At 46.0% G+C, this 26,988-nt stretch overlaps 4 protein-coding genes across 4 annotated transcripts; 2 read left to right on the forward strand and 2 right to left on the reverse strand.

Annotated features, from left to right (window-relative positions):
- Nucleotides 1–177: 177 nt before the first annotated feature.
- On the reverse strand, nucleotides 178–14,862 carry acad11 (acyl-CoA dehydrogenase family, member 11). Its single transcript, XM_076158142.1, has 20 exons — nucleotides 14,634–14,862; nucleotides 14,457–14,556; nucleotides 13,822–13,947; nucleotides 13,386–13,547; nucleotides 13,143–13,307; nucleotides 12,919–13,060; nucleotides 12,692–12,813; nucleotides 12,438–12,544; nucleotides 11,914–12,031; nucleotides 11,600–11,674; nucleotides 11,225–11,363; nucleotides 10,981–11,088; nucleotides 9,332–9,430; nucleotides 1,763–1,832; nucleotides 1,588–1,673; nucleotides 1,428–1,499; nucleotides 811–965; nucleotides 614–730; nucleotides 426–535; nucleotides 178–345 (listed from the first exon to the last, which is right to left on the reverse strand). Exons 1-20 carry the CDS (start codon nucleotides 14,753–14,755, stop codon nucleotides 231–233), a joined length of 2,310 nt encoding a protein of 769 aa, XP_076014257.1. The 5' UTR covers nucleotides 14,756–14,862; the 3' UTR covers nucleotides 178–230.
- On the forward strand, nucleotides 3,896–7,091 carry ackr4b (atypical chemokine receptor 4b). The gene is made up of 2 exons (XM_076158144.1): nucleotides 3,896–3,990; nucleotides 5,631–7,091. Exon 2 carries the CDS (start codon nucleotides 5,637–5,639, stop codon nucleotides 6,732–6,734), a length of 1,098 nt encoding a protein of 365 aa, XP_076014259.1. The 5' UTR covers nucleotides 3,896–3,990; nucleotides 5,631–5,636; the 3' UTR covers nucleotides 6,735–7,091.
- Nucleotides 14,863–15,061: 199 nt separating the features above from the next.
- uba5 (ubiquitin-like modifier activating enzyme 5) lies at nucleotides 15,062–18,535 on the forward strand. The gene is made up of 12 exons (XM_076158143.1): nucleotides 15,062–15,360; nucleotides 15,491–15,536; nucleotides 15,984–16,073; nucleotides 16,180–16,289; nucleotides 16,372–16,458; nucleotides 16,539–16,623; nucleotides 16,703–16,807; nucleotides 16,940–17,067; nucleotides 17,176–17,311; nucleotides 17,470–17,548; nucleotides 17,630–17,736; nucleotides 17,924–18,535. Exons 1-12 carry the CDS (start codon nucleotides 15,218–15,220, stop codon nucleotides 17,999–18,001), a joined length of 1,194 nt encoding a protein of 397 aa, XP_076014258.1. The 5' UTR covers nucleotides 15,062–15,217; the 3' UTR covers nucleotides 18,002–18,535.
- nphp3 (nephronophthisis 3) lies at nucleotides 18,509–26,315 on the reverse strand. The gene is made up of 29 exons (XM_076158139.1): nucleotides 26,206–26,315; nucleotides 25,426–25,816; nucleotides 25,206–25,331; nucleotides 24,966–25,116; nucleotides 24,720–24,872; nucleotides 24,465–24,598; nucleotides 24,209–24,369; nucleotides 23,961–24,117; nucleotides 23,762–23,836; nucleotides 23,500–23,667; nucleotides 23,305–23,408; nucleotides 23,111–23,225; nucleotides 22,870–23,013; nucleotides 22,684–22,781; nucleotides 22,473–22,575; nucleotides 22,301–22,383; nucleotides 22,047–22,182; nucleotides 21,785–21,949; nucleotides 21,604–21,698; nucleotides 21,372–21,494; nucleotides 21,050–21,239; nucleotides 20,725–20,966; nucleotides 20,562–20,637; nucleotides 20,340–20,467; nucleotides 19,993–20,233; nucleotides 19,773–19,898; nucleotides 19,556–19,671; nucleotides 19,306–19,470; nucleotides 18,509–19,095 (listed from the first exon to the last, which is right to left on the reverse strand). The coding sequence occupies exons 2-29, from the start codon at nucleotides 25,747–25,749 to the stop codon at nucleotides 19,077–19,079; spliced, it is 3,918 nt and encodes a 1,305-aa protein (XP_076014254.1). The 5' UTR covers nucleotides 25,750–25,816; nucleotides 26,206–26,315; the 3' UTR covers nucleotides 18,509–19,076.
- Between the last annotated feature and the right edge of the window lie 673 nt (nucleotides 26,316–26,988).

Here is a 26,988-nt window from a genome sequence, read left to right on the forward strand (position 1 = left end):
TTTAATTGATGCGATAAAACACTAGAATATTTTTCTTTATCAGAGTGGACTGCTGTACATATTTATAAATCTTACAAGAATTTTAGCAATACAGGATTTCACTGGAGAAGCAGAAAAGGCTGTTTGTGATCACAATACAAGTTAAAACTGATGTGTAAACTGAGTTTTTGGAAGCAGTTTGTTGGTGTCCAAGCAAACAGATCAATGTGACACCACACAATGTAAGAACCTTACAATTTGGCTTGTGCTTTCTTAAACTGATCCCTCAGTTCTAAACGAGCTATGGAGGAGAGGTGAACCTCATCTGGCCCATCAGCGATGCGCAAGGTCCTTGCATATGCATACCTGGAGGGGAACATGTTGACATCAGGAGGGAGCTCTGTTATATTAGTTTACCTGAATGAATTCAAGGAAAAGATGCTCACATCTGCGCCAGCGGGAAATCTCCAGACACTCCAGCTCCCCCGTACACCTGAATGGCACAGTCCACCACCTTACAGGCCATCCGGGCGGCCGCCACCTTGATCATCGCAATCTAGGAAGCACCAAAGAAACAGAATAAAACATGTATACAAACCAAGTAGAACCTAACTGACACAGTGAAGAGTGTTACCTGTTTGCGAGCAGCACGGCTGCCGACTGTGTCCAGGGCGTGGGCAGCATGTAGCGTCAGCAGGCGCGTCTGTTCAATCATCAGACGACACTCTGCTATCCAGTGTGCAACAACTTCCTAAACCCAGGAAGAGGATCACAGAATCAGTTCATTTCAGTTGTTTCGACTGCTATGTGTCAGCACGTCTGTTTACTTACATGTTGGTAGAGCTTCTTGCCGAACGTGCGCCTGGTTGCGGCTCGTTGGCAGAGCAGCTCCAGAGCAAACTCTGCCAGGCCTACAGACCTCATGCAGTGGTGCAGCCTGCCTGGACCCAGACGGCCCTGGGCGATCTCAAACCCCCGGCCCTCTCCTGATGACACACACACGTTGAAGAGGCTTCATACCCGTGCTGGAAATCCTTTTATGATATTCTTATTATGTCCTTATATTGCTTGAAATTCTGACCAAAAAAACTTGTTTAAACCAGATGATGCTGGTTTGAAAGTCTATCCGTTTTGTGCATTTCCTCATTACATCTTCCTTCAACGTTTTTATTAAAATTATAGCATTTTGTTCGAGCTTTTCTGGATTAGATCTCTAGCTCTTCCCTTGTTCAAAATATGGGCTTTTTAAATCAAATGGACTGATGGATACTTGTGCCATGTGTCTGAAATTCTACCTTTCTATCTCTTCCTTGGCAAAATTCTTCAGAAAACTAGAACATTTTCTTCAGAGGGTTGTCAAATGATATATCAGCTTTTTGAGTCATTCAAAGGGAAAACAATTAAATGGTGCTTAAATGAATGTATGACTTTATATACAGTGTCTTTACCCAGAATGATGTTTGATGCAGGCACACACACGTTATCAAAGTGAACTTCAAAGTGTCCACCATGGATAGCATCTGAAACAGGTTAAACGAAACAATCTGCTCAAATTATGAAGATTTATTTGTACATAGTGAGAAAGCAATAAGACGGCGTAATCCTTACCGTCCTGTCCAAACACTGTGAGCGGCCTCACAAGCTTTACACCCGGCGTGTCCATAGGTACCAGGATCATGCTGTGCTGGTCATGCCTGTGAACAAAAGGTCAAAAGCAGAACTCTTATGGAAATGTTAAATTATACACGATCAGAACTTTATAACCACCAGCGTTTCTACTGACCTGCTGGTATCATCCTGAGAGCTGCTCCTGCACATCACAATGGCCACTTTGCATTGTGGGTTACCGGCACCTGTAGAGAGCAGTTACAGCTGTTGATTTATGTTTCCTGTTTTGCGACATCATAACCAACAGAGGGAGCAGCTTCCCGTGGCGTCCGGACGTCCTTTACCGCGCTGTGACCCGAGCATGGAGGGGAAAACACTGGGTTCTCCTGCCTCACACTGATTGACATTTCCTGAGTTTGCTTTTGCGGTTTCAAAAAGAAATAAGCTTTACTTGAGAATAAACTTTACTTTGGTTTAGGGTCACTAAAATAAGCAAGAACAACATATTGCACACAGAACCTTTGTGTAAGACTACATAAGTACTCAGAGAGCACATACCTCCACCAAGGCCAAGTAATCCTCCATCTATGACCAAGTTTCAAGTCACTAAAATCTGTAAAAACATTTGTTCTTAGATATCCTGCTTCCAGTCAATCGGACAAAAACATGAAACCCTTAGAGGTGATGTGAAGTGCAGATCAGAGTCCCTTTGAGGTTTCCCAACATCAAAGCTGTGGTTGGAGGCCCTTTCTTTGGACAAGCAGCCCCTAAAGACTCCCTGAGGTACAGAGAGGTTGACCACTGGTTTCCCTTCCTGTTTGTATTTGTGTATAAATGGCAAACTGTCCCCTCAGGACAGAACATATGGACACCAGACTGCTTCAGACGAGACGAGCCTGAATATTTGTGGAAGGCGAATCTCAGCAAGAAAGCCTGTGAGCAAACACAACCTCAACGACGCTTTGCTTATAAACCCGCAGGTTGCACAATGTTATAAGCACTACGACTGAGCCAATACTTTCAAAACACACACACACACACACACACACAACTCCACCCAAACACCAGCAGGGAAAGCCCGTTTGGCCTGCAGTCATTACATTACATTACATTACGGTCATTTAGCAGACGCTTTTATCCAAAGCGACTTACAATAAGTGTGTTCAACAAAGGTAGATAAAAGAACTTCAGGTCACAAGAAATCGTAAGCGCATTTCCTTCCTAAACCAACAGCTAAGAGCATAACTAGAGCTAGAGTAGAAGTGCAATAAGTTAGGTACTATGATGAATGAGAAAAAAAACAAAAGGACAGATTAGAAGTGAAAGATTAGAAAACAAGAGCATCAGAAGAGCTAGGACAGAGTAGGTGATGTCCTAAGAGGGAGGATCCGGGTAGTTCGGTGTTCCTGATGAAACCTTACATAAGTCTCATGGCCTGTGACTGAGGGTGAGTCCTGCTTTCTCATGTCCTGACATGTCCCGTCATCAAGTGGAATGAAAATAAACATACCCAGCCCATACTCTGTAATTAGACGGCTGACAGTGAGAGATGCACACGTGTCACATATGGTGAAGACTGATGTCTCAGTTAAAAGGATTTATGGCCGAACCCTTTCACTTTGCAAAGGAGGTTTCCACTCATGTTTGCTGTTTGCAGACTCCCCATAGTCTACGCTATAATGTGTTCAATTTGAGCATTAAGAGACACAAAGTGCATTTAAGGGCCTTGTAGTTCTCTTAAGAAGAGGAGTGAGTCAAATTTTAAGAACATTTTTTATAAATTTTCATAATAACTGCAGGGGGAAAGATCTTGAGTTGTTTGGTCTTCATCCAAATGTTCTCTCTGCCAGTAACAGAGGCAATAAACCACAAACGCTAACATTCCACCAGACCACAAGAAAGGACCAAGACAAACCATTTGGATGTTATTCTACATCCTTCCTGTCCCTTCATGTCACCTAGAGAGAGAGAGAGATTGAGCTGAGACAGCATGCAGGCCGAGTAAAGCTTTACAGGAGATTGTTGAGGAGTGTTATCAGTCTCACACACACACACACACACACACACACACACACACACACACACACACACACACACACACACACACACACACACACACACACACACACACACACACACACACACACACACACACACACACACACACACACACACACACACACACACACACACACACACACACACACACACACACACACACACACGGTGCCCCTGCCTTGTGGGACGGGCTGAGGCGGAGGAGTCATTTCAGCTCTGCAGCGGCACAAACACACACACACACACACATACATACACATCTCTCCTCCTCACACACCACAACTGTGTGTGGAGAAAAAGGACTAACACCAACTTCCCTTAACAACTCAAAGGAAGAAACACAAGGTAGGAAAACATTTAACTCCTGATTTTCCATAACGCAAAAAATGTGTAATTGATATTTTCCAGATTTCCAAAACGTCTTCAAAACAAATGATATACAAGTTCATGTCCTGACGTCCTCATGACTACAGTGAGAAGTGATCTGCATTGTTTTTCAAAAAGCCTCCTTGTAAAAGTGACAAGTCAAAGTCCTGTGCAGGTTCTTTTATGACATTAGTATAATCAAGCTGAGGTCTTGATAAACTCAGCTCCTGTTCTCTCTTTCTCTTCCTCGTCAAACTCTTCTGGATTTATAGAAATACAAAGTTTTCCTTACTACTATGAGCCGGTTTTGTGCCAGAGTTGCCTTTCAATTACTGTAATGACAACAGGATCCCAATGACTAAGCATCTTTAAATCATTCCATATGAAGTTTGAACCTTTTTCTAACAGCCGCAGCCTTTTTTAAAGTGTGAGACTTGTGTCAAACACCTCCCGTCACATTTTCCCCTCTCCAGATTAACATGCAGCCGCTGACAGCTGTGGAATTCTTGACATATTTCAAGACGTTCCACAGAAACATCTGCTGCTGCTCGTCTCTGCTGGGAGATAATGAGCTGGCACCTCACACACCTGGAAAGCTTTGCTCTAACGACCGTTGTCATAGAAGCAGCATAAATCAGAGTCTTCACCGGGGAAATATTAATATTCAATGTAGTAGTTTTATATTAATTTGATCGATTTGTTGTTAGGGGTTAGAGCTGCGGTGAGGTCAGAGCATCTATTGGCACTCGGCATTGTTAAGTTGCTTGCTCCTGCTTTAGAGTGACATCATCATATCAAAGTGTACGTGTGGACGAGCATGTTCTCCTATCTGTTTGCGGTTGAGCTTGTACCGTCATGCGTCTAGGGAACAGATGAGCCGATTGCGTTTCTTTGAGAGTGACACGTTTGGCCACTGGGATCCGTCTGCAGATCCTTTTGTGTGGAGTGAATGAGTGAATTCAAAAAGGGTAACTGGATGCTCGGCAATTTACGTGCTTCGGTTTCCAGTCAGTGGTTCTTTTGTATTTCCCGGAGCTCACGCAAAAGCTGCAGACAGTTCAGACAGACTGGACAAAAGGCGTTCAGGACGGCACGCAATAGAGATTCCTCTGATGGCTTGTTCCTGTCACGAGTTTGTGGTTTCCCCTGGTTACTCATGATCCATGACATAAGCAGCATGGGAAAATAACAACAGAGCATCGGAAGCCTGGCACTCTTACATACGGCAGAGCATCAAAATCTCTGCTTAACCTCTTGGGATGCAATAATCAATGGGATCAATTTAATCCATTAACAGAATCTAATTGTATTATCAAGAAAACAACAACATAGGTCGTTTCTTATTGATTAAAACTGTATGTTGTGCTTTACAACAAATGTTTTGAGTCAATTTCTACATCCTGATATTTAGTTACTGTATGTTCATAATATTACTTCCATTTTTATGTTTATTCATTTAATGGAGGAAGTGGGAGCAGGAATTTTGAGTTAGAACCTGAACTCTATCTGAGCCCTTTATAAAAAAAGGAAAAATGCTCAGGGAGGGAAAATGAAATGTTCTGCCCAGATGAAATCATGAGGTCGTTGCTAAGGTTTCCCTCTCCCCTCTCCCCGTACAGGAGAAGATGGAGGATTACTATGAGGACGACTATAACAACACTTATGATTACGCCGACTATCACTCTGTGTGTGACAAAGAGGCCGTGCGCTCCTTTGCCAGCATTTTCCTCCCGGTCATCTACGCTCTAGCTCTGGTGGTGGGTCTGGCAGGAAACGCCCTGGTGGTGGTCGTCTACGCCTCCCCGCTGAGACGGCGAACCCTGACAGACGTGTGCATCCTCAACCTCGCCATCTCCGACCTGCTCCTGCTTCTCACGCTGCCCTTCTGGGCGGCCGACGCGGTTCACGGGTGGAGGTTGGGCGAGGTGGCCTGCAAGCTCACCTCCTTCCTCTACAGCACCAACTTCAGCTGCGGCATGCTGCTGCTGGCGTGCATCAGCGTGGATCGCTACCTGGCTGTGGCCCGCAACGCCGCGGGCCGGACAGGGCCCAGGGCGAGGAGGCAGTGGCTCCTGGTGTGTGTGGTGTTGTGGGTTGTTGCCAGCTTCCTCGGCCTTCCCGAACTCATCTTCTCCACGGTGAAGCACTCACATTACAGGACGTCCTGCACAGCCGTTTACCCGCCTGACATGGCCCAACCTGTGAAGGCCACCCTGGAGCTGCTGGAGGTCACCCTGCGGTTCTTGCTTCCCTTCCTGGTCATGCTGGTGTGCTACTGCCGGGTGGGGCGGGCGCTCAGCCAGGCCGTCGGGGTGCGCAGGGACAGGAAGTGGCGTGCCCTGCGTGTCCTTCTGGCTGTGGTGGCCGTATTCCTCCTCACTCAGCTGCCCTACAATGTGATCAAGCTGTGGCGAGCGCTGGATGTCATCTACATGCTGGTGACCGACTGCAGCGTCAGTAAAGGGATGGACCGCGCCATCCAAGTGACAGAAAGCCTGGCTCTGGCCCACGCCTGCATTAACCCCGTCCTGTACGCCTTCATCGGATCCTCCTTCAGGGTACACGTCCTGAAGGTCGCTAAACATCTGGGACAACGGCTGGGGAGACACCCGAGACACAACAACAACGAGCAGGCGACAGTGGAGATAGCGCTGCGCTCGCCCACGCAAACACACTCGCAGTCTGCGTCAGACGAGCAAGACACAAGCACCTTCACCATCTGAGACTCACAGCTCTTCTTTTTCTTTACATTTCTATGAGCAACTCTGTAAAGGTTTATGTCTATGTAAATATATAGTTTACTCTCATACAATATAGACAGCAATGATCAAAAGCACAGAGGAATATAACATCTCTCAGCTTTATGTTTGTATCTTAAATGCTGTCAAGTTATTTGCACATAGTGATGAATGAAGGGAGGGACATGTGTGAGCGACCGTCTCCCCAGATTGAAACGCGACCGACAAACAGGGTGCTCCAAACTCGACATCTCTGGTTCCCATCATCAACTTAAAGCCCGAACGTTAGGCAGTGTGTGCCAGCTCTCCACACGATCAGCTGCATCTTATTTCACTGCTTCCTGTGGCTTCGGGTTGGAATGAGGTTGGTTGGCCCTGATTGCCGTGGAGTCAAAGACATTTAGAGAACAAAGAGGAAACGGTAGACGGGATCCTGCAGAGCCACTACACTGAGAAACATCCGGCTTAAAGAGAGTGAATGGTTTGCAGTGGGGACATAATCTACAGTTTAATATCATACTGTAACCTTTAAAGTGACGTTTGTGCCTGTGGCGTCTTGGTGTAGCATTATGCTGAAGAGAACACTCCTCAGGCCGAAACAAAGCCTCCTACGTAAAGCGGCCGCAGTGTAACGGCTCTCCAGTCAAAGAGGTAAACACGGCTCTACTCAGGCCTGTTTACAGTCCGGGCTCGTCTTAATCAGACGCCTCCAGATGGGCCGCAGACGGCGAGGGAAGACAGGCAGATGTAGCCTGTTAAGCCCTCTGCCCTGTGTCACCTGTTAGTCATCCTCTCTCCCCTGTGATGGTTCACAGCTCCGACGTTAGGGAGCCTGAGTGTAACGAAGAGAAAGAGGAGTGTCGCTGCGCCGGCGAGGGATTGGGATACAGTTTCCCAGGAGTCTCAAAATGAAAGAAAGACTGGCTTCCAAGGAACTAACCGTATTATGTTGCATGTCGTTAGAACAAACAGGTAGACAAAGCAAAGTGAGCGCTGGGTGTGTATCCACCCACTGACAGAAGCCAGTAATAACTGTCAACCTTTCATTCCAATCCAAGGTGGTTTGGTCCAGATTGAAACAGGGTTCTGCCTCAAACAGTGCAGAGACAAATTATGCATGAAAGGATTACTTATCTAATCTGGTCGTAAAATTGTTTCCTTTGCAACACACACACACACACACAATGCCTACAGGCAAGTTGACTCCATTGTAGAGAAACCCGATTTACCAATAATGATTAACACATGGACGTACGTGTGTGTGTGTGTGTGTGTGTGTGTGTGTGTGTGTGTGTGTGTGTGTGTGTGTGTGCATATTTTAACCTCTATGCGTTGCAGATAAGCGACTGCAGGTCCAGGAATAATTCCCGTGCAGATCAAACACCAGCACCAACATTCCACACACACACACTTCAGGGCAAACTACATGGAAACTGCTTGGTTTTATAAAGCAAATAAATGAATGGAATATTTTCTGTTAACTGTGGGTTCTTCCATGACAGGCCGGAGCCGTTAGACGTCAAGAAAAGCCACAGCTATCTAACGCAGGAACTCTGGAGTAATTATTGTAAACACACGCTGCTCGACATCTTTGCACGCGTCCGTTTTTCCATCTGATTCAAATTTTGACTATTGGCGAGACGCTGAAAAGACGCACATGGTCACTAAAAAGAGAGGAAACACGGGGTTACCATAACAAACAAAATAATACACCCAAAGCAGATTGAAAGAGGAGCAGTGATTCAACTTTGACATCTAAGTCTTACTTCCCTTTGGCTGTGACTGAGGCAGAAATGATTGTTTGAATATTGTGAGTCATTCCAGTGACGCAGAGCGGTCCAAGCGCCACACCCCAGTAACGGCCAGAAACCACAAAAGCCCAATTATAGCCAAACAGTAAATACGAGAGCAGCAACCGGCATGTGAGCAGTCTTGAGTAACCAAGCGATACGTGAGGACATTCCCCAAAAAAAGACTTCTACTCCAGATGGAGGTTTGGGATAGTCAGCTCAACAAAGAATCCCCCTGAATCACAAACAATGAGGCATGACACACAACTATGACAGATCATAACCGAGCGCCACATGCAGCGCAGTGATGTGAAAGTCTAAAGAAATGATACTGCAGGGGGTTTTTCAGGGGATTAAAGGGTTAAGGAGGCAGGAAAACAAGAGCCACTGTTTTCCTTTGGAGCTTTTCAAAGTAGGAAAACCTCCGGCCGCAACATCTGGAAAGCCTTTCAGCACGCACTGATGGAAGAGCTGCAGGATGAATATGTAAAGATACTCAGATATAAGCTGTGGATACTAAGTAACTATTAAGTGCCGATCAAATCCCTCACGATTGCAGTTTAATTGTTTCTCGGATACGTTACAGTTGATGCTGATCTTGCCACGAGCTCTAAACAGTGACTCACCGATGAGTCACAACCTGTTTATGAGGCCGTAACATGCAGCCTAACAAAAGGTCGCCTGCATTGAAGCCTGAAGTACAAGATTTATATTTAGAGCTACGGGAGCGTTTACAGGAAGACGCCGCATCCCTCTTTCCGCGACTAACAGTTAAGCTTTAAAGAGACTTACCGCTGCTCCACCACTTCCTGCCGTTTATGACGTAGCTGTCCCGATCCCGATGAAGAGTGCACTCCATGTTGGTGGCGTCACTGGAGGCCACGTCGGGTTCTGGGGAGGAGAGCAGAGAGGAAGAACAAACATTTATAGTTGTCTTCTATAGTCGGAGCTGTGTGAGGATGCATAGATGGTGTAACAATTCAGTTTTATACAAATATAATTATATTCTCTTGTTATTGATTAGACCCCCGTCAGACCGATCAGCTGAGGTGTATATAAAAGGGAAGAGGCCCTGCTGAAAAAGTTCGGGAACCAAGAACCAAGATGAAAAGGATTCTGTTGCATAGAATTTGTTTACCACACAGACAGCATGGTGGCACTGAGGGCAAATGTATCAAAACACTTTTATCAAACCTCACCAGGGAAAGAACAGCGTCAGCGCAGGGTTCAAATCATCGTAGTTATCTCAACAACATTATATGATCATAAGACTGTGCGATGCCCCTCTTGCTAGAGCCTGATATTCAGTGTTCCATGACATCGTGCGAGGACTTATCGTGGTTTTCTCTGCCGCAGCAATGTTGTGGCTATAGCGTTCTATAAAACATGGAGACTTCTCTGCTCTGTCCTCACTTTAACCTTGCATTTATGTTTTGAGTAGATCCTCAAAAAAAGGTTTTCAGATTGGAAACACTGAGAAAGGAAAGAGTTCCTTTAACAGATAGTAATCACTGCTGCTCCCTTACGCTGCAGCAGATGTTACTTCTCAAAAGTAGCAGAAATTGTTCAGATTGTTTCTGCTCAATGCAATACAATCATTCAAGCGAACAGGTGGCAAAAAAAAAACAAAACCAAAAAAAAAAACATGACCAATCCGAGAAACCCCATCTGTGTTTTGCTCAATCCCTTGGAACGTTCACACCCACTCTAATCACCTCTGGGAATAGTGCGGCACTCTTCCATGCAGGGAGGAAGCCAAACGGGTCGGAACAGGGATAAATTAGTCATTGTGAATGTCTTACATGTGTGTATATTTTGTCTTGATACGATCCGGCCCATTGGAGCAGCAAGGAACGTCCGACTGAAAGCCACAACAAATACAACAAGGACTGAACTCTAACACTACTGGGTGCTACTCCGACTCCAAGAAGTCATTTATCCTGGCTGCAACGATTCAAAGTGACATCTGAATTTGTCCTTTAATTTAATAGTGTTGTTATGATGAATGTGTTCTTGGATAGAGAGTTTGGGAATTTCCTGTGCTGTAGAGAACATTCAGCTTCAGTAGCTGTGCCAGTACTATTAAACTATGTAAGAGTTCCTCGGAAATGCCACAGAGTAGATCATTTTTCTTACATTCTTATTTTCCCACTTGTAAACCATTTAGACCACTGAGTTTCCAAGACTTTAAGCCACATTTCCAAACCAAAATTTCCATTCTGGCATTTTAGAATGTATTTGTATTTGTTATTTAGTGGTGATAATACAACCTTCCCTCCTTCTCTCTATCCCTCTCTCTCTCCTCTTTCTATATAAAAAATGATCTCCAAAATATCCTACAACTGTATGCACAATGTCATGTACAATGTTTGCTTCAATAAAGTGTATTTGTGTGGATGCCTGGCCTGTAGATGACCCGGCCTTAGGACGGTGAAACACACCTGTCATGCAGAAACAGGAGCGGATCTCTCCTGCCAGCAGCGGCTCCAGCCATTTCTTCTTCTGTTCCTCACTGCCAAACATGTGGAGCACCTCCATGTTTCCTGTATCTGTGGAGAAACATCACGATGATGTGATCTCAACAACATTAATCACACACAAACCAATCTTGTACATTAATGGATCAAGTCTTCTGGAGACCTGTGTAACATTCATGGTGTAGGTTTATGCTGCGGGATGTTTTACCTGGAGCCTGGCAGTTGAAAACTTCAGGGGCGAAGAGGCAGCGGCCAGTTTCTTCTGCGATGTAAGCATAATCCAACTGACTGAGACCACTGACTGCAGGCAGGAATAGGTTCCACAGCCCAGCCTGTCGGGCTCTAACCTGGGTACACAGATTACACACACACACACACTCACATGGGTTTACAGAGTACACATAAATGCACAAACTGAATATTACCTTACAGATAGAGACAGGTGTGAGGTTGGTGACAAGCAGACCTTGATGAGAACTAATATATGCCACCAGGTAAGGGGAGGATGACTACCTGATGAAGTATACTGTATATAAACCCCATAGGTGAGTAGATGAGGCTACACCTACGATCATCTCCTTACCTTCAGGTCTTCTATTATTTTGGGAGTGTGCCACCTCTGTGGAGACGTGTGTTCCATGTAGTACTCAGCAACTTCCTACCACAGAAAAGGGAGGTATATTTACATGCCATTTAAAAGTTTGATAGACAATAAATCTTCTTCCTATCATATAATCACATTAATACAACTGAAAATGGCACAAATCAAAGTCAACTTACACCTAGAAACAAGTCTATATTATGTGCTTGTGAAGTTAAGGTGTGTAAGCTTCTGAATCTGAAAATGCCGCCTGCTGTCTGAAGGTACAGAGACCTGTTCCTGACATGGGAACTGACCTTCTGAGCAGGCAGCACGTATTGGCTCATGAAGTCTTTGACCTGCTGGAGAACAGCCTGACCTTTGGGTGTCTGGAGGAACAGTGTGTCCTCTGCTGAGCCTGACAGAGACCCGGAACTACAAACACAGGGAAAATGGGAAACATTAGAATCTTGTCTATAAAACACTATTGAAAACTGCAATATTCTATAAATAAACCTGGCATGTATGAATCCTGATGATATCATGTGGTCATAATAATTATGATACGAGTGCATTAATATGTATAGATATTTAAGATATAAAACATACTTTCCAAATTATCCTCATCCAAGTCTAGTTTCTCTTAGAAAAAAATAGTCCAATAAATAAAGACTTAACTACAAGCCATTAACTATTAAATATTATGCCATTTAATAACAATAATCACATTTCACCTCATCTGAGTCTAATAAGACTATGAATTCTATAATGAGGCAAGAATGCTGTAGGATGAAGAAGGAATGCGGTGACGGAATTAACCATCACTGCAACATCAACCAACCTCTGCGCAAGCTGCAAGGCAAACTGAGCCAACGGCTCCACAAGCTGGCCAAACTCAGCTGCATTAGGCGCACTGGCATTACCCAGTAGGTGGCGTGCAAAGATCCCCTGACAAAAGAATAATAATGGAGAATGAGACATTTTTACGTACCATATTACTAAAATTACAGTTTCATTATTTATTGGTTGATCAATGATTACTTCTACCACCTCTGTCCACATAAAGTTTAATGTCTGTTGGCATCAAAAACAAACCTGCGCGATTCCTGCAATCTTAAAGACAGACAAGGCCAGGTAAAAATTCAAGTGGGGCAAAGCAGGTGGGATCCCCCGGCACCGGCAATAAATGGATATCAGGTCTTCCACAGCTGGGATGCCTGTTTATGAAGGAATAAGGTTGGAGAGACAGAGGAATATGAAAGACCACTTCTATCCACACACATACACAATCTACTGTATTTACTCAAAGGTGTTATCATTGCCTTCTATCCCCTTTAAGCTGCCCATCGTCTGAGTGATGTTAAGGCCTTTAGACCAGTAATAAGGCATGATGAAGTAGGCCAGGTCTGCCAAAGGCTGCCCAGTAGTAGACAGCTCCCAGTCTAGCACTGCTATCACCCGGGCCTGAGAACAGAAGGAGCACATTGTGAAGCATTACACTTACAGGCAGTGAGGTGATGGGAGCAACTTTAACTGTAAACTGTACCTCCGTTGGATGAAATATTAAGTTGTCCACTCGGAAATCTCCATGGACAAGCGTGACTTCTTTATCATTGGATGGCAGATTCTTCATCAGCCAGTCAGAGAGTTCATTCATGGCTGGAATGTCTTTGTGAGCCGCTGCGGTGTACTGTTTGGTCCAGGTGGACACCTTTACAGACGGAGAGACACTTCTGAATGGTACGACGACTAACACGAGGAGAAATGTATGGTTTGATTGGAATCCAACCTGTCTCTTGCAGTAACCGGATCCTCGTCCATAACTCTGAAGGTTTAATGATGTCAGGTCCAGTGAGTGGAGTCTTGCCAGCACCTCCATTGCAGCCACGTATAGAGCAGTTCGCTCGGCAGGACTCACACCAGGGAGGCGAAGGTCTTGGTATATTCGCCCCTACACAATAATAATGGAAAAGGTGCATCCTCTTATTATAATACGGAACTTGAACCATCTGATGATAGGTGACGAGTGAGCAGTCTTAGTCAGTTATCATTGTGATTCAATGAGTCAGCACAAATGAGTCCAAATGTCATTATGTAGTTTATTATCATTACGATGAAGAGTAGAGGTCAAGTTAAGCTGCGATAAATATAGTTGTAATATTCAGATTCATGCCTTGGTGACATCATAAACATATGAAATGTGGACCTTTGCTGCACAAGCTTACCTCTACGTGCTCCATCACATAGAATTCTGTTCCAATGACTGCAGCGTCTGTGCAGTGCAGCAAGGGCTGAGGCACAGGGAAGCCAGCAGAGAAGAGAGCCTTCTGCACCCCATACTCCCTATCCACCTGGAACAAACATTTAAGAAGAAATATAAGAGATAGTTTATCATTGCACATGGTAGAATTATTATTGGAAGAAGACTGTTTCTCATTGAACATTTTGATCCAATCAGGCCTTATTTGTACATTTCAGTGATTTCTTATGTCTGATAGTTGTTAAATTTAGAGAACCTGATGACTCTAAGATCTTAAATGCGAAACTAGTTTCAATTGCGCCCTCTGCTGGAGAGGTGGAGAACATGAAAAGTTTAAGTAAGGGAAACGTCCTTAAGTGACCGGACTTTGTTACCTTGTTGATATAATGTTGCCATTGTTGATATAACGTGTACCATATATTCAGGCCTTACTTGCACATTTCAGTGATTGTGCCTGATAGTTGTTAAATTTAAAGCATCTAATCACTCTTTTAAGATCTTAATTGCGAAACGAGTTTAAATGGCGCCCTCTGCTGGAGAGGTGGTGAATATTGAAAGTTTTAGTCTAGCTTTAGTCCGAAAGCGACGAGAATTCGTTACCTTGTGAGCCCCTGGCAGCAGCTCGCCGGGGGGCTTCTTCCTGAGCACGTAGCTGCTGGAGGCTGTCTGGACGAGGAAAGTGGGGTTCGACTGCCCAGCGCTGAAAGCACAACAGGAAGCCATTAGCGTGTTTTTAGCTCAGCTGTGTTATATTCAACGTCATTTAAATTGACTCACCAGTACTGTCGCACCGTCAGCGCGTCATTATTCGATACTAGTGACTTGGCTGACAGATATCTATGAAATCTGCTCACGTCAAATTTGTGTTGTTCTCGCACTGGAGTCGTTAGCACTTCCATGTCTCAGAGCGAGTTAATAATTGATACTTTCTGCGTGCTTTCTTGTTTTTACATCAGCGTCACTCCGGTTTTAGCCCCGCTTCCACTGTTGTTAGTAGTCGGACTATTGTTAAGGTTGCACAGCCGAAGTGACGCTTTCTATAAATTAGCAAAATTGACAAATTTAAAACTCAGATACTAAAATAAAAAATATTGATCAACCAGCTCGTGTAATGTTGAAATAATTTTTAATTCATAACTTTTAGCCCGAAGGTATTTTGTAAGCCTCATAGGAATGTTTTCGTAGAATCCGGTTCATGTTTCTACACGGACCTTGTTTACGTGAACACCCCTGTACAGCTGAGTTGCATTGTGTAGACGTGTACTTGGGGCGGATTTAGACATTTAGTCTGATTATATACGTTTTAGCCCATCACCCTCTATCTCATTCACGCTGGTTGGTTTGCAATATTTGTGTTTATAATGGCGACGGTGGAGGAGCTGAAGTTACGAGTGAGAGAGCTGGAGAATGAGCTGATCAAGTGTAGGAAGATTGCCGAAATCCAGCTTCAGAGACCGAAAATCGTCAAAATGAGCGCAGAAGTTGTGGATTCCAATCCGTACAGGTGACGATTCAGAGATTTGAGTTTCCCTTGATTTGTATTCACAACAGTGTAACAGCGGCGAGGGACAACGCCTGTATTAGACTCGACACATATGGTGAGCAAGCTAACCACGGGTGTGTTTCCATTGCAGTCGTCTCATGGCTTTAAAGCGAATGGGCATCGTGGACGACTATGAGGTATGACGACATAAGCTTGTTTTTCATTCAGTTCACAAGAAATGGAGTGATTTTTCATTGCGATCTATAAAGAAATCTTTAAACAAGGTAAAATAGAATAGTATTGATTTCCCCAATTTAAACACATACGAGTGTTATTCAGCTTTAAGAACATGACAGTTTGTCTTGATGAAATGAAACAACAGATGACGAATTATAAGTAAAAATCCCTTTAATTTTTTTGGATTCATAGTTCAGTTTCAAAGTGCTTCACATACAGAGACAATGTGAAAGAAACAACATTACAACACAAACAGTAAAACAAGGAATCAAAACACCAGAGTCTTGGAATCCTGACACAGATAATTGGTCACTCTGTACTCACCATCTTTAGTCTGGACATTGGGAGATCTGTAGGCTCACATGATGAACAAACAGGCAGTAATCATCTCCTCCATGCATTGGCAGAAAATCCGGACATTCACAGTCGCTGTGGTGGGCGTCGGGGGTGTTGGCAGTGTGACGGCTGAAATGCTCACAAGATGTGGCATTGGTAAGGTAATGCAAACTTTAAATTATTCCTATTAAAACTTACATGATCTCACATAGGTGGTGTCCTCTTGCTCACCTCTGCCTAACCTCCTCTCTGCGTATGCCGTCACAGCTGCTTCTCTTCGACTACGATAAGGTAGAGCTGGCCAACATGAACCGTCTCTTCTTCCAGCCTCACCAGGCCGGCCTCAGTAAAGTGGAAGCAGCAGAACACACGCTCAGGTATGCAGCGATTGGCCGTAACACACTTCTTGTTCGCTGTGTGTTTCTTCTTGCTTATGTTTCCTCATTTTCCATCATCTAGAAACATCAACCCAGATGTGTCGTTTGAAACCCACAACTACAACATCACCACCATGCAGAATTTCACACACTTCATGGAGCGCATCAGGTGAGCCTTCCTGCTCTCCGCGTTGTAGTTCGCCTCAGAAACACACACCATCACGACAACTTACTCTGTGTTTCCCTTAGTCACGGAGGACTGGAGGAGGGGGAACCGGTGGATTTGATCCTGAGCTGTGTGGACAACTTTGAAGCCAGAATGGCCATCAATACGGTCAGAACATCGCCATCAGAAAACACAGATTCAGATTTCAACAAAGTGGTTAATTAAGGTTTCACTTGTTTTTTTCCAGGCTTGTAATGAACTGGGTCAGATCTGGATGGAGTCAGGCGTCAGTGAGAATGCTGTATCAGGACACATCCAGCTCATCGCGCCCGGAGAGACGGCGTGCTTCGCTGTACGTCCACACTGCGTATAGCATCTACACACGCAACATTTGTATTGTTGTGATTGTCTTTGCTCCTCCTCCATCAATGAGTGAAGGAGGGGAATTTATATTCATTTAGTTAACAATGGACCTGTGTGTTAGTGTGCTCCTCCCCTAGTGGTGGCAGCCAATATCGACGAGAAGACCCTAAAGAGGGAGGGTGTGTGTGCTGCCAGCCTACCAACAACAATGGGTGTGGTTGCAGGCCTCCTGGTGCAAAATGTCCTCAAGTAAGGGTCAACATTTAGTCAGCCAGAGCCGAAACAACATGAAATTTAACAGCAGGAACTTTTACACCGAGCATATTAACACACATGTGGATGACATTTGTTTTACAGGTATTTGTTAAAGTTTGGCACAGTCAGTTACTATCTGGGCTACAACGCCATGCAGGACTTCTTCCCCTCTATGGCCATGAAAGCCAATCCACAGTGCAGTGACCGCTACTGCAGGAGCCAACAGGAGGAGTACAAGGTGTGTGTGTGTGTGTGTGTGTGTATGTGTTTGAGACAGAGACACACTGATTCTATGGATTGTGCCTCCATGAATTCTGTAAAACGCGGAAATTAAGACACGTTAAGATTAAGTTATTAATGCGTTCATGTTTACAAACAGCTACTTTCTCTCCTCAGAGGAAAGAAGCGGAGCGGCCTAAGGAGGAAGTCGCAGTAGTTGAGGAGGAGGAGGTCGTGCACGAGGACAACGAGTGGGGTGAGCGAGAGACATCCTCTGAAAGTCTCACCAGGTTTTTAAAAACACATTAATAATATACTAATTATATTTGCTGTGCAGGTATTGAGCTTGTGTCCGAGGTGACTGATGTGGAGTTAAAGGCTGCGTCAGGTCCTGTACCTGACCTCCCAGAAGGCATCACTGTGGCCTACACCATTCCAGCTGAGGTCAGTATTCTTTCCATCCAAAGCACCTGCAAATATCGAGTCTTTTCTTCATTGCTCGGCATCTAAATTTCAGATATTGCGGTTCCCCACATGCTCCTGCTTGTCATTATGATCGGGGAAGAAATTGTAGCCGTCACGGGGCCTTGATACAGTTTTAATTCAGGTTGTTTTGTTGTTTGTGGCCCAGAATAAGGCAGACGGGCTGACTGTGGAGGAGACTGAACAGAGCCTAGAGGAGCTGATGGCCAAGATGAAGAAACTCTAGACCGGAACCTGCTTTTTCCTCTTACTCTCTTCTCTTACTCATACTGCAATGCATTCTAAACTCACCTGATGCTGAAATGAATAAGCCATTCTATTTCAGGGTTTTCTTTGATAACAAGCATTGATCGGCAAATTTTGCCAAATGTTGAAAGCCAATTAATGACAATTTGACACCTAACAACAACTCTGAGTTAATTAACTTGACAGCCAAGGAAGGAAATGCATGAAACGTGCTGCAGAATGACAGCGACCGTAAACAAACTGCAGCTTAGAAAACACAAAGGTACACACTTGCATGGGTGAAGTGAACCTCCTGTGATGTAAACGAGAAGGTGTGAGGCACTTACAAGTGGAACATCTCAACATCTACAAACCTAAACCTAGAATAACGTCACTGTCAGTGCATTAACCTGTACAATATGCGTGTGTGTTCTACAGTTTTGATGACCTTTGCTTTGTCATTCGCTGCTTTATGAAAACGTCTATCTGATGAACAGAGCTCACTTCATATCAATAAAGTATTTATTAGATGGAATGCATTCTTCTTGATATGTTACACATTTATATACACTAAGACACAAAACAAATGCACTTCAGGGTTATAATACAGTATATTTGGCATTAAGACACTTGGGTTTAGTACACTGTGTTACATTTGGCTCATTTTCAGACATAAGGTATAAAAAAAGAAATACTGTTCATTAATATTGCATTTGCACTTCAGAAATGGTTGAAACTCTTTTTTGGGCTTCAGTCTTAGAAGCTGTAGAACTTAAATACTGATACGTAAAGTGGATTATTGAAAATAGCTCCAAACTCCTCACTCAAACGTGTAACACTCAACTACAGAAGGGATTTCTGAAAAACTCGCAGCACATTTGGAATGTTTTGGTTTTCTTCATTTTGAAATACAAATAAAAAACTGCAAACTAAAAAAGTGCATTGACATAGAAAAGTGTTTTTTGTGTGTCTTTTTAACATTTATAGACTATGATCTGCTCAACCCTCTTGGCTTTGGTTTGTTGTGGTGATGTGACACTGTGACGTACAGCAGACGGGGATGAAATGTTAACGTCTCAACCTGAGTTCCGGGCCCTTAAAAAGGACAGATTTGACCAAAGAACGTGATTATGTTAACACTACAGGAATGCTAATAAATAATTTTGGCAAATCCAACTTTCACAGACTTATAAACACTTTTGAAACTCCCAAAACCTCCATCCAGTAAAGAGTGCAGTGTGATGACCGGACCCCCATTCTGATTCATGGGGGAGCACTAATGTATAAATGTTTGGCTAGAGTCACCTGGGGCCATGAGGAAGAGGAGCAGGTCCCCTCAGACTGAACGTGTCCCCGCTGGAGGAGTGTCGGGACGGAGCGTTCCCACACACCAGCGACGGCTCCGCCTCCTTGATCTCCATGGCGCGCTTGTACAGCTCTGCCGCCTTCTCAAAGTCTCCTTCTTCGTAGCTGAGAGAGACGGAGGAAAGCTTGTGATCAGTGAAACGTCATGTTCATATTCTCCAGGTGCATCTTCATCTTCATCTTACTGTACCTGAGCACTGCCAGGTTTTTAAGGGTCTCTCCAACCCGCGGGTGCGAGCGCCCCAAGCTGTCCTCGTACACCTTCAGCGCTCGTTCATAAAGAGGTAAAGCGTCACCGTGCCTCTTCTGCCAAACACAAACAAACCATAACTGATCCTTCAATTCAAGCATCGCGTGTACAAACAGTGACAGAGGCTGGGATATGAGGTTCAGCGTGACAGTCGCACCAGTTGGCAGTAGATGACGGCCAGGTTGACCAGAGCTGTGGCCACACTCGGGTGTTTGGGCCCGAAACTCTTCTCCCTGATTTCCAAAGACAGCTCATAGAGCGGCACGGCCTTCTCCAGTTTCCCCTGTGCAACACACGAGTACGCCTTCAAATCAAATCCTGTCACAGCGAAGCAAACACAAAGCGATCGATAACAGATCAGTAACAGCGTGTCTCACCCTGCGTTTGTAGAGCATGGCCAGGTGTTTGAGCGTGTATGCCAGTGACGGGTGGTCTGGAGACAAGGCCTTCTTGCGGATGTCCAGCGCCCTCTCGTACATGTCCTCGGACGTCTCGTACTCCCTCCTCTCCGTGTGCAGAGCGGCCAAGTTGTTGAGGGACTGAGCGCAGTCCGGGTGATCCGGACCCAGAACGCGCTGACGCATCTCCAGCGAACGAGTCAAGAACACCTTCGCTGCACTGTGGAGAGCACAGAGAGAAGAGCAGATACGGGAATGTGTCAGGGTGGGATGTCAGCATTGCACTTCCTCTCTGTGTGTTTGTGTGTGTGTGTGTGTGGCTTTACTCTAGGTTGTTCTGGAGGTAGTACAGGACGCCCAGCTCGTTGAGGGTCTTGGCACAGTCGGCCGAGTCTTTTCCAAGGGTCAGCTCCTCCAGCTGCAGGGCTCTGCGCCGCAACAGAGTGAAGCCGTACTGGAAGGAGAAATAAAGCAAATGCACTCACTGTACGGCTGAATAAGCCAGTATCATCCAGCGAGGTACCTGAGAAACACACACACACACTCACCATATGACCTTTCTGACGAGCAGTCTTCTGACGGATCTTTACCGACCTTTTCCGAAGTTTTTCTGCTTGTTCATACCTGAAAGTAAAGGTACCAAAGAGTTAAAAGTGTTTTATCAGGCCTCATCACTGAGACGGGACAAACAGCAGAGCTCTTTTACTGTACTTGTTCTGTTTCTGGTACAGCATGGCCAGTGACTCCAGCTCTCGTGCCACGCTGGCGTGTTCGCCACCGTAGGCGTTCTCGCTGATCTCCAGCGCCTGCTTGTACAGCTGCTCGGCGTTCCCGTACTTCTTCCACTGGACGTAAACCGCCGCCAGCTGGTGCAGGGAGCGACCCACGCTGGGGTGGTCCGGGTCCAGGGCCGTCTCCCTGATCTCCAGAGACCGCTGCAGAGGAGCCACAGCCTGAAGAGACAAAACAAGACGCACGTGTCATTCAAGAGATAAAATAGAAACGTAATAGTTCAACATTATAGTCTGGACTCTACCTGACTGGGGAGGCCCATGTCTTTGAGGAAGCGGCCCAGGGTCTCATACAGGTTGGCCAGTTGGGTCATGCCGTCTTCGTTCTCGCAGCTCTTCTCATAATGCTTCAGGGAGTCAAAGTATTCAGCCGCCATGGAGCTTTTGTCCTTGCCTACATACTGCCAGTAGGCTAACAGCTCCGAGAAATGACCTCTGCCAATGCAAATGACACAAACAGATGCTTCATGCTTTATGCAACATCCAATCAATCAGCTTCTGTGTGTGTTTGTGTGTGTGTGTGTGTGTGTGTGTGTGTGTGTGTGTGTGTTTCCAGTTGACACAAACCTCTTGTAGAGATTCTGGGAGACAAACAGGTTCAAGAGGCTGAGCTGAAGTTTAGTTTTGTCCTCTTGCTGCTGGAGGAGCCAGGGCAGCTCATCTGCTACACGCCACGTCACACGGTCCTGGCTACACACACACACACACACACACACACACACACACACACACACCAAAATGAGTTCTGGCGACACGCACGGACAGACACTGTGAAGAGAAGTTGGCCGCCCTTCTGCACCTGAGTTGCTGGCTGAAGTAGTGAATGAGTTTTTCTCTGTAAGTGGCAGAGTTGCTTCCTCCGTTCAGAAACTCGAGCCTCACAGCTTCCCAAGCCTGACAGACAGACAGAAAGACAGACAGACAGACGCTGCAGTGACAGACGATGTAATGACATTCCTTGCTCCAGATGATAAAAGTACCTGCAGGTGCTGAAAGCGAATGAGGCCGCAGCGGAGAGCGACCACACAGAGTCTGTTCAGCCGGTGCAGCAGAGCCGACAGCACAGGAAGCTCCAGCTCCGGGAAAAGGTCCAGGACTTCTGACTCGCTCACTCCGTTGTGGCTGGCACACACCAGGCAGAGGATCTGAGGAGGAGGAGGAGGAGGAAAGCAAGCAGATCGAGCCACAGCCGTTTCATTTAGAGCCGTGAAGCCAGATGGAGGATTTTGTTTTTGTGTATACCTCTCTCATAGCGTGTCGCTCTCTGTCTGTGCTGAGGGAGGTGAGCGTCATCTTGAGCGCCAGGCGGTAGAGCGACATGGTGTCCTGACACTGCAGGCACTCTTCCAGGCTTCTCTCCAGGGACAAACACGACCTACTGCATCACAACAAATACACTGAGAATGTGTTTCTTTCCAAGGGGAAAAACTGAAACCGAATTTGAGATCATTTGCCACATTTTCCTCTCACTGCCGATCAGAACGGTTCTTCCTCACCTGGTGATCATCATGGCCAGCAGAGTGACATACAGAGCGTTGCAAGTGGATGCAGAGCGACAGTGCCTTTCAAGCTTCTTTTCCTGGAACAAAGACGGGGTTCGGTTGGTTTTGCAAATCATCAAATTGATCTTTTCAGCGTTTGTTCTGGGGGAAAGGTGGAACAACTGACCAGGTCTTTGGTAAGCTTCAGCTCCATGTTCTGGCACTCTGTGTTCACGATGCTCCTCACATCTCTGGGACTGAGCGGGTCCAGATGGAGCGTGGGCCACAACCTGAACACATGAAGAACGGGATCAGGAGTGCGGGAGTGCGTAGAGCTATGTAACGCTACGTAACGCTACAGCTATAAACGATGATTGTTAGTTAGTCGCGTCTCCGACCTCCAAGCTTGAGGACAAGTCTCCACGTTGACAGACACCACCACTCTGACGTTGACGGGCAGAGGGTCGATCAGCCACTTCATGTGTCTTTCCGCTTGCTAGACAAAAACAAAAAGAGCAAAGTTAGTGGAGTTTTCTCTGGAAATCAATGAGTAGAGATGCAAACATTGTCTCATAATCATGAACCTGTATCTGGTCAATGGAGTCGATGATGATGATGATGTTTCCTTGGTGGCGTGCCGACAGCCTTTCGAGCCAGCGGGGGAACTCCTCCAAGATCTTGCTGGGCTCCATGGACAAGCCAGAGATGGACCAGAAGTGCTGCAGCAGCTATGAGTACAACACGAAGACGAAGAACAAGACGTCAGGTTAGGACAGAAGGACAGAGCTCGGTCGGGAGAGGGGGGTTGGGAGGGAGACGGCGTACTTTGACCGTGAGGCGTTTGATGATGAGGACCGGCTCGGAGCTTGTGGAAAGAGGACGCCCGACAAAATGGTACAGGAACAAGGTGTTGGGGGAATTCTTCTGTTGCAGCTCAATCCTGGTTGGAATTGCAGCATTAGAGGCAATTTGGGAACAGAAGCAATCATCAAGCAGACACTTGATTCCTTCACTCTCACCATTTGGACAGCAGGAGAGATTTCCCCGAGCCTGGACCGCCGGACACGAGCAGAGGAGGTGTGGGAGGCGGAGCAGCGATCATGTCGTTCAGGCGATCGATATACTGAGCGCAGAAGGAAAACGTATAGAAATGACCCGATTAGTGTTTGAATTGGAGCTAGACGACAGGATTACCTGGAGCGGATCTGTCTCACCTTCTGGAAGCCCAGCTGCGAGGTGGCGCTGCAGGCCTGCTGGTAGGACTCCATCTGCTCCTGCTCGTCATGCAGGTCCCACAGAACGTCCCCAGAGTCTTCCTCGCGGCCGTCCTCGATCCCCGAGTCCTTGGAGTCCACGTCTGCTGCTTCGAGACCCAGCAACTCCTACACAGCGAGGGGTTACAAGAGAAGCGCTGAGGTAGACATCAGGGTTTAGACCACAGAGGGATGTAAGGATGGGATGAGATCACGTCAGTACCTGTTTGATGACTCTCTCTAGCTGAGTGTAAATCATGTCTGCTCCTTCCTCTGGAGAACCGCTGTGATCAACCACCTGGAGGAACGTTCAGAAGCACAAGCGTGGCATCAGGAAACATTTGACCAGGGGAGGATGGAAGTTTAAAGACATAAACTTGTGACCGGAAGGAGTGGAGTGATCTCTATACAAACACACACACATTGAGTTTAGCCGTCTTGTCTGCAGCGTTGACCCTCTCCAGCAGCTGCCTCGTGGGCCCGGTCAGGTTGTGATCCTCTCCCGTCCGGAGGTAGAGAACCAGCGGGCGGCCGTCTGGGTTCTTTACAAACGCCTCCTCACAGTCCTCCACCACCGAACTGCACCGGTGACACAAATATCAGAGCGTCAACAATTCCAATAGAAAGAGATCTGATGCGATCACGTCGGGGCTGATGTTAATGGACCGACCTTGTGACGGTAGATTTGAGAAGAAGCACGCACACCGAGCTCCTCTCTATCTCTTGCTTGCGCTCGGCAGTGTAGGAGGCGGCGTCCTCCTCCGGGAAGCTCACGTTCAAGTAGAAATGGCCGAGACCCTCGCACATCCTCCGCAGCGTGGGAGAGTGTTTCTGTCATTAAAGAAGAAGAACAACATGACAACAATTGAGCCAAGTGAGCAGAACAGTGTGTTTATCGGAACCGACGCTGTGCAAACCAAACCCACCTTCATGAAGAAGTCCAGCTCTGCCTTGGTCTCCTGGGTGAAGATGAGGTAACAGCGGACTGTGTTACTCCACAAGGCCTGAGGCACGTGAGGGGACACCTGGAGCAGACTGGCCACCGCAGCATCCCAGTCATCTGACACACACACACACAAGAAGAATTGTACAAGGAAAACACAGTAACTACACACTTGAGCTGTGTACTTTTCTTCTGTTGGTGTCTTTTGTAATCCATAGTAAACAAAGATGTGGCTCACCTCTGCTCACATTGGCAAACGGTCCCTCCACGTCAATCAAGCTGTGGGCGAACTCCGGCCCTCGGAACGTCTGCTGTAACTGCATCATGCTGCCCATAGAAGGCTCGCTCCCCAGCACTCCACCGGTCCAGTACTCACACTGGGTCCCCGCAGCTACACACACACACACACACACACATCGACCCGCGTAATTGATTTTACTGATATAATAAGAGCAAATCAACAAAAAGAGAGATGAGGTCTTACCAGTGACAGTAGTTCGGTTGTCATCTGAGTCTGAGTCATCCAGGTCGTAGACTTGGATCCCCTGAGCCTGCAGCTGCTGCAGTTTGGCTTCCAGGTCCCTCTTGGCCCGCAGGAGATCCTGAATCTCCTTTTCTTTCGTCTCTCTGAAGATCTTGTGGTGATTCACAGCATGAGGTCAGGATTAATGTCAGAGTGGAGTGGAGAACAGACGGTGCTTGGTCCCTGGAACACGCGGCTTACCTTAAACTGTCGCTTGACTTTATCCCTGTCGTGTTCGAAGGTGGCGGCCCTCTCCATAGCTTGGTACTTTGCCTCCAGAGCGCTCTCCTTCTCTCTGAGGATCTTCTGGTAGGTCTTCTGCAGAGCCTGTAGGGAGCAGATGAAAGCTTTTCCTCTTATTCTTTAGGACCAATGTGACATTGTTGCTCTTTTCTCCACAGCAGCTGTATTCCTGTTTTACCTGCAGCTCAGCTCTCAGCCTCTTGTTCTCCTCGTCCAGCTTGGCCTCCTTCTTCTGCATAGACGAGATCTCGTTGTTCTTGCTCACGCGGAAGATCTCGTACTCTTTGCGAAGCCTCTCGTACTCGGCGGCATACTCCAGATCCACGGAGCCCGTCGACTTGAAACTGGCCCCGATGACCCGAGGCCCCCGGCGGAAGGAGCTGCGGAGGAGTCGAGCTTTGGGCTTCACCTCCACCGGGATCTCACAGGCCTCCCCGCCTTCACCTCCGTACCCGTCCTCTATCACCTCCCCTGGGCTGACTAGGGAGGAGGCGGTGCCCATGGTGGCTCCGGCTGCTTCGAGCTTTATAACAACTCAGCCATGTAGGACGCTCATAGTTGTCTCTGTGCTATAAAAGACGGTGACAGTGACGAACAAAACTGTGTTATGGACAATTACGCTATGTTTGACAATTCTTCGCCACAAATCTATACTTAGCTACTACACATTGAGCTTAAAAGAGAGCTGGACGTTTAATTCATAAATCTACACTGCCATTAATGCAACATAACCTCCAGAAACATCAAACTGACAACTTTGTTGGACATTAACAACTCTTAACTGATAACAGCAAAGCCAGTGATGCTAAGCTAACTAAGGTACAGCTGCACACCCTGGACGGGACGCGTCTCGGTGGAGAAAGTATAAGATTATGACAGTGGCGACTTGTGGAAACATTGTTATCCGGATAATGATGCACGAAACTCGGGGGGAAAAAGTTTGCAAGTTTGCGCTCACCATCCGCTCCCTTCATAGCTGCGCCCTGGCTGCCTTGGTAACAGCGAGGCAAAGTTACGGATGCTCGCAAAAGTCAAAAAAGTTGAGCAAAACAGCCACACGACTACCTGAAAGTTCATTAAACTAAGGAATATGGTTTTATATGATATGAAATGATTCAAATTGAAACATAACCCCAATTAAACTCAGTATTTAAAAAAATAACGCTGAGGAAACTTTTATGTCTGTCCCTGACTACAATAACTGCAGTACCACTACTTTACCTGAGGATGGCGCTAAAACAACGTTTGTCTAAGGACGCCCAAGGTTTCTCCCTTTACTATCAGATATGTACTGTGATCTGTTTTCCCACCAGCAGGTGACGCTAATGCCTCGTTTAAAACTCAATGGCGACACAGGCGTTACTGAAGAACCAACATCAACATACAGTGTTGCAGAAGATCACTGACGTCATAAATGTTTAACCTTCATCAGACTCTTCTTGCGTAGTTGCTTTGCTATTTGTTATATTCTTTTTTATACACAATTACTACAGGAACAGAATTGGTGGACTCTCTTGTGCTTATTTCAAGTTTATATGCAATAAAGATAACAATATATTATGAAATCTAACAAATAAAACAATGATTGTTCCACTTGGATGGATTATGAATCATGTTTTTACTTCAGTGATTGATCAGAAACATGCAAACTATAAGAATGTTTATCACCATGTTATTAATCCTGCAAAGAAGGAAGTTCTTGTGTAATTATTGACATGCATGTTTATGTTTTCTAGGCAAG

Source organism: Genypterus blacodes, unplaced genomic scaffold, assembly GCF_046128005.1.
Source record: "Genypterus blacodes isolate CSIRO-AG114 ecotype Tasmania unplaced genomic scaffold, CSIRO-AGI_Gbla_v1 ptg000076l_1, whole genome shotgun sequence".
Lineage (NCBI taxonomy): Eukaryota > Metazoa > Chordata > Actinopteri > Ophidiiformes > Ophidiidae > Genypterus > Genypterus blacodes.

Excerpts from the sequence above, each read along its gene's own strand:
- ackr4b (XM_076158144.1), top strand. The coding sequence starts at position 5,637 with ATGGAGGATTACTATGAGGACGACTATAACAACACTTATGATTACGCC.
- acad11 (XM_076158142.1), bottom strand. The coding sequence starts at position 14,755 with ATGGAAGTGCTAACGACTCCAGTGCGAGAACAACACAAATTTGACGTG. Across the intron at positions 12,814-12,918 it reads CAGCTTAAAGGGGATAGAAG|GCATCCCAGCTGTGGAAGAC; the intron begins GCAATGATAACA and ends CTTCATAAACAG. Across the intron at positions 1,674-1,762 it reads TCTCAGGATGATACCAGCAG|GCATGACCAGCACAGCATGA; the intron begins GTCAGTAGAAAC and ends TTTTGTTCACAG.
- uba5 (XM_076158143.1), top strand. The coding sequence starts at position 15,218 with ATGGCGACGGTGGAGGAGCTGAAGTTACGAGTGAGAGAGCTGGAGAAT. Across the intron at positions 17,312-17,469 it reads GCCAACAGGAGGAGTACAAG|AGGAAAGAAGCGGAGCGGCC; the intron begins GTGTGTGTGTGT and ends TTCTCTCCTCAG. Across the intron at positions 17,737-17,923 it reads CCTACACCATTCCAGCTGAG|AATAAGGCAGACGGGCTGAC; the intron begins GTCAGTATTCTT and ends TTTGTGGCCCAG.
- nphp3 (XM_076158139.1), bottom strand. The coding sequence starts at position 25,749 with ATGGGCACCGCCTCCTCCCTAGTCAGCCCAGGGGAGGTGATAGAGGAC. Across the intron at positions 22,384-22,472 it reads TGAAGCTTACCAAAGACCTG|GAAAAGAAGCTTGAAAGGCA; the intron begins GTCAGTTGTTCC and ends TCTTTGTTCCAG. Across the intron at positions 19,899-19,992 it reads CCATGCTCTACAAACGCAGG|GGGAAACTGGAGAAGGCCGT; the intron begins GTGAGACACGCT and ends TGTGTTGCACAG.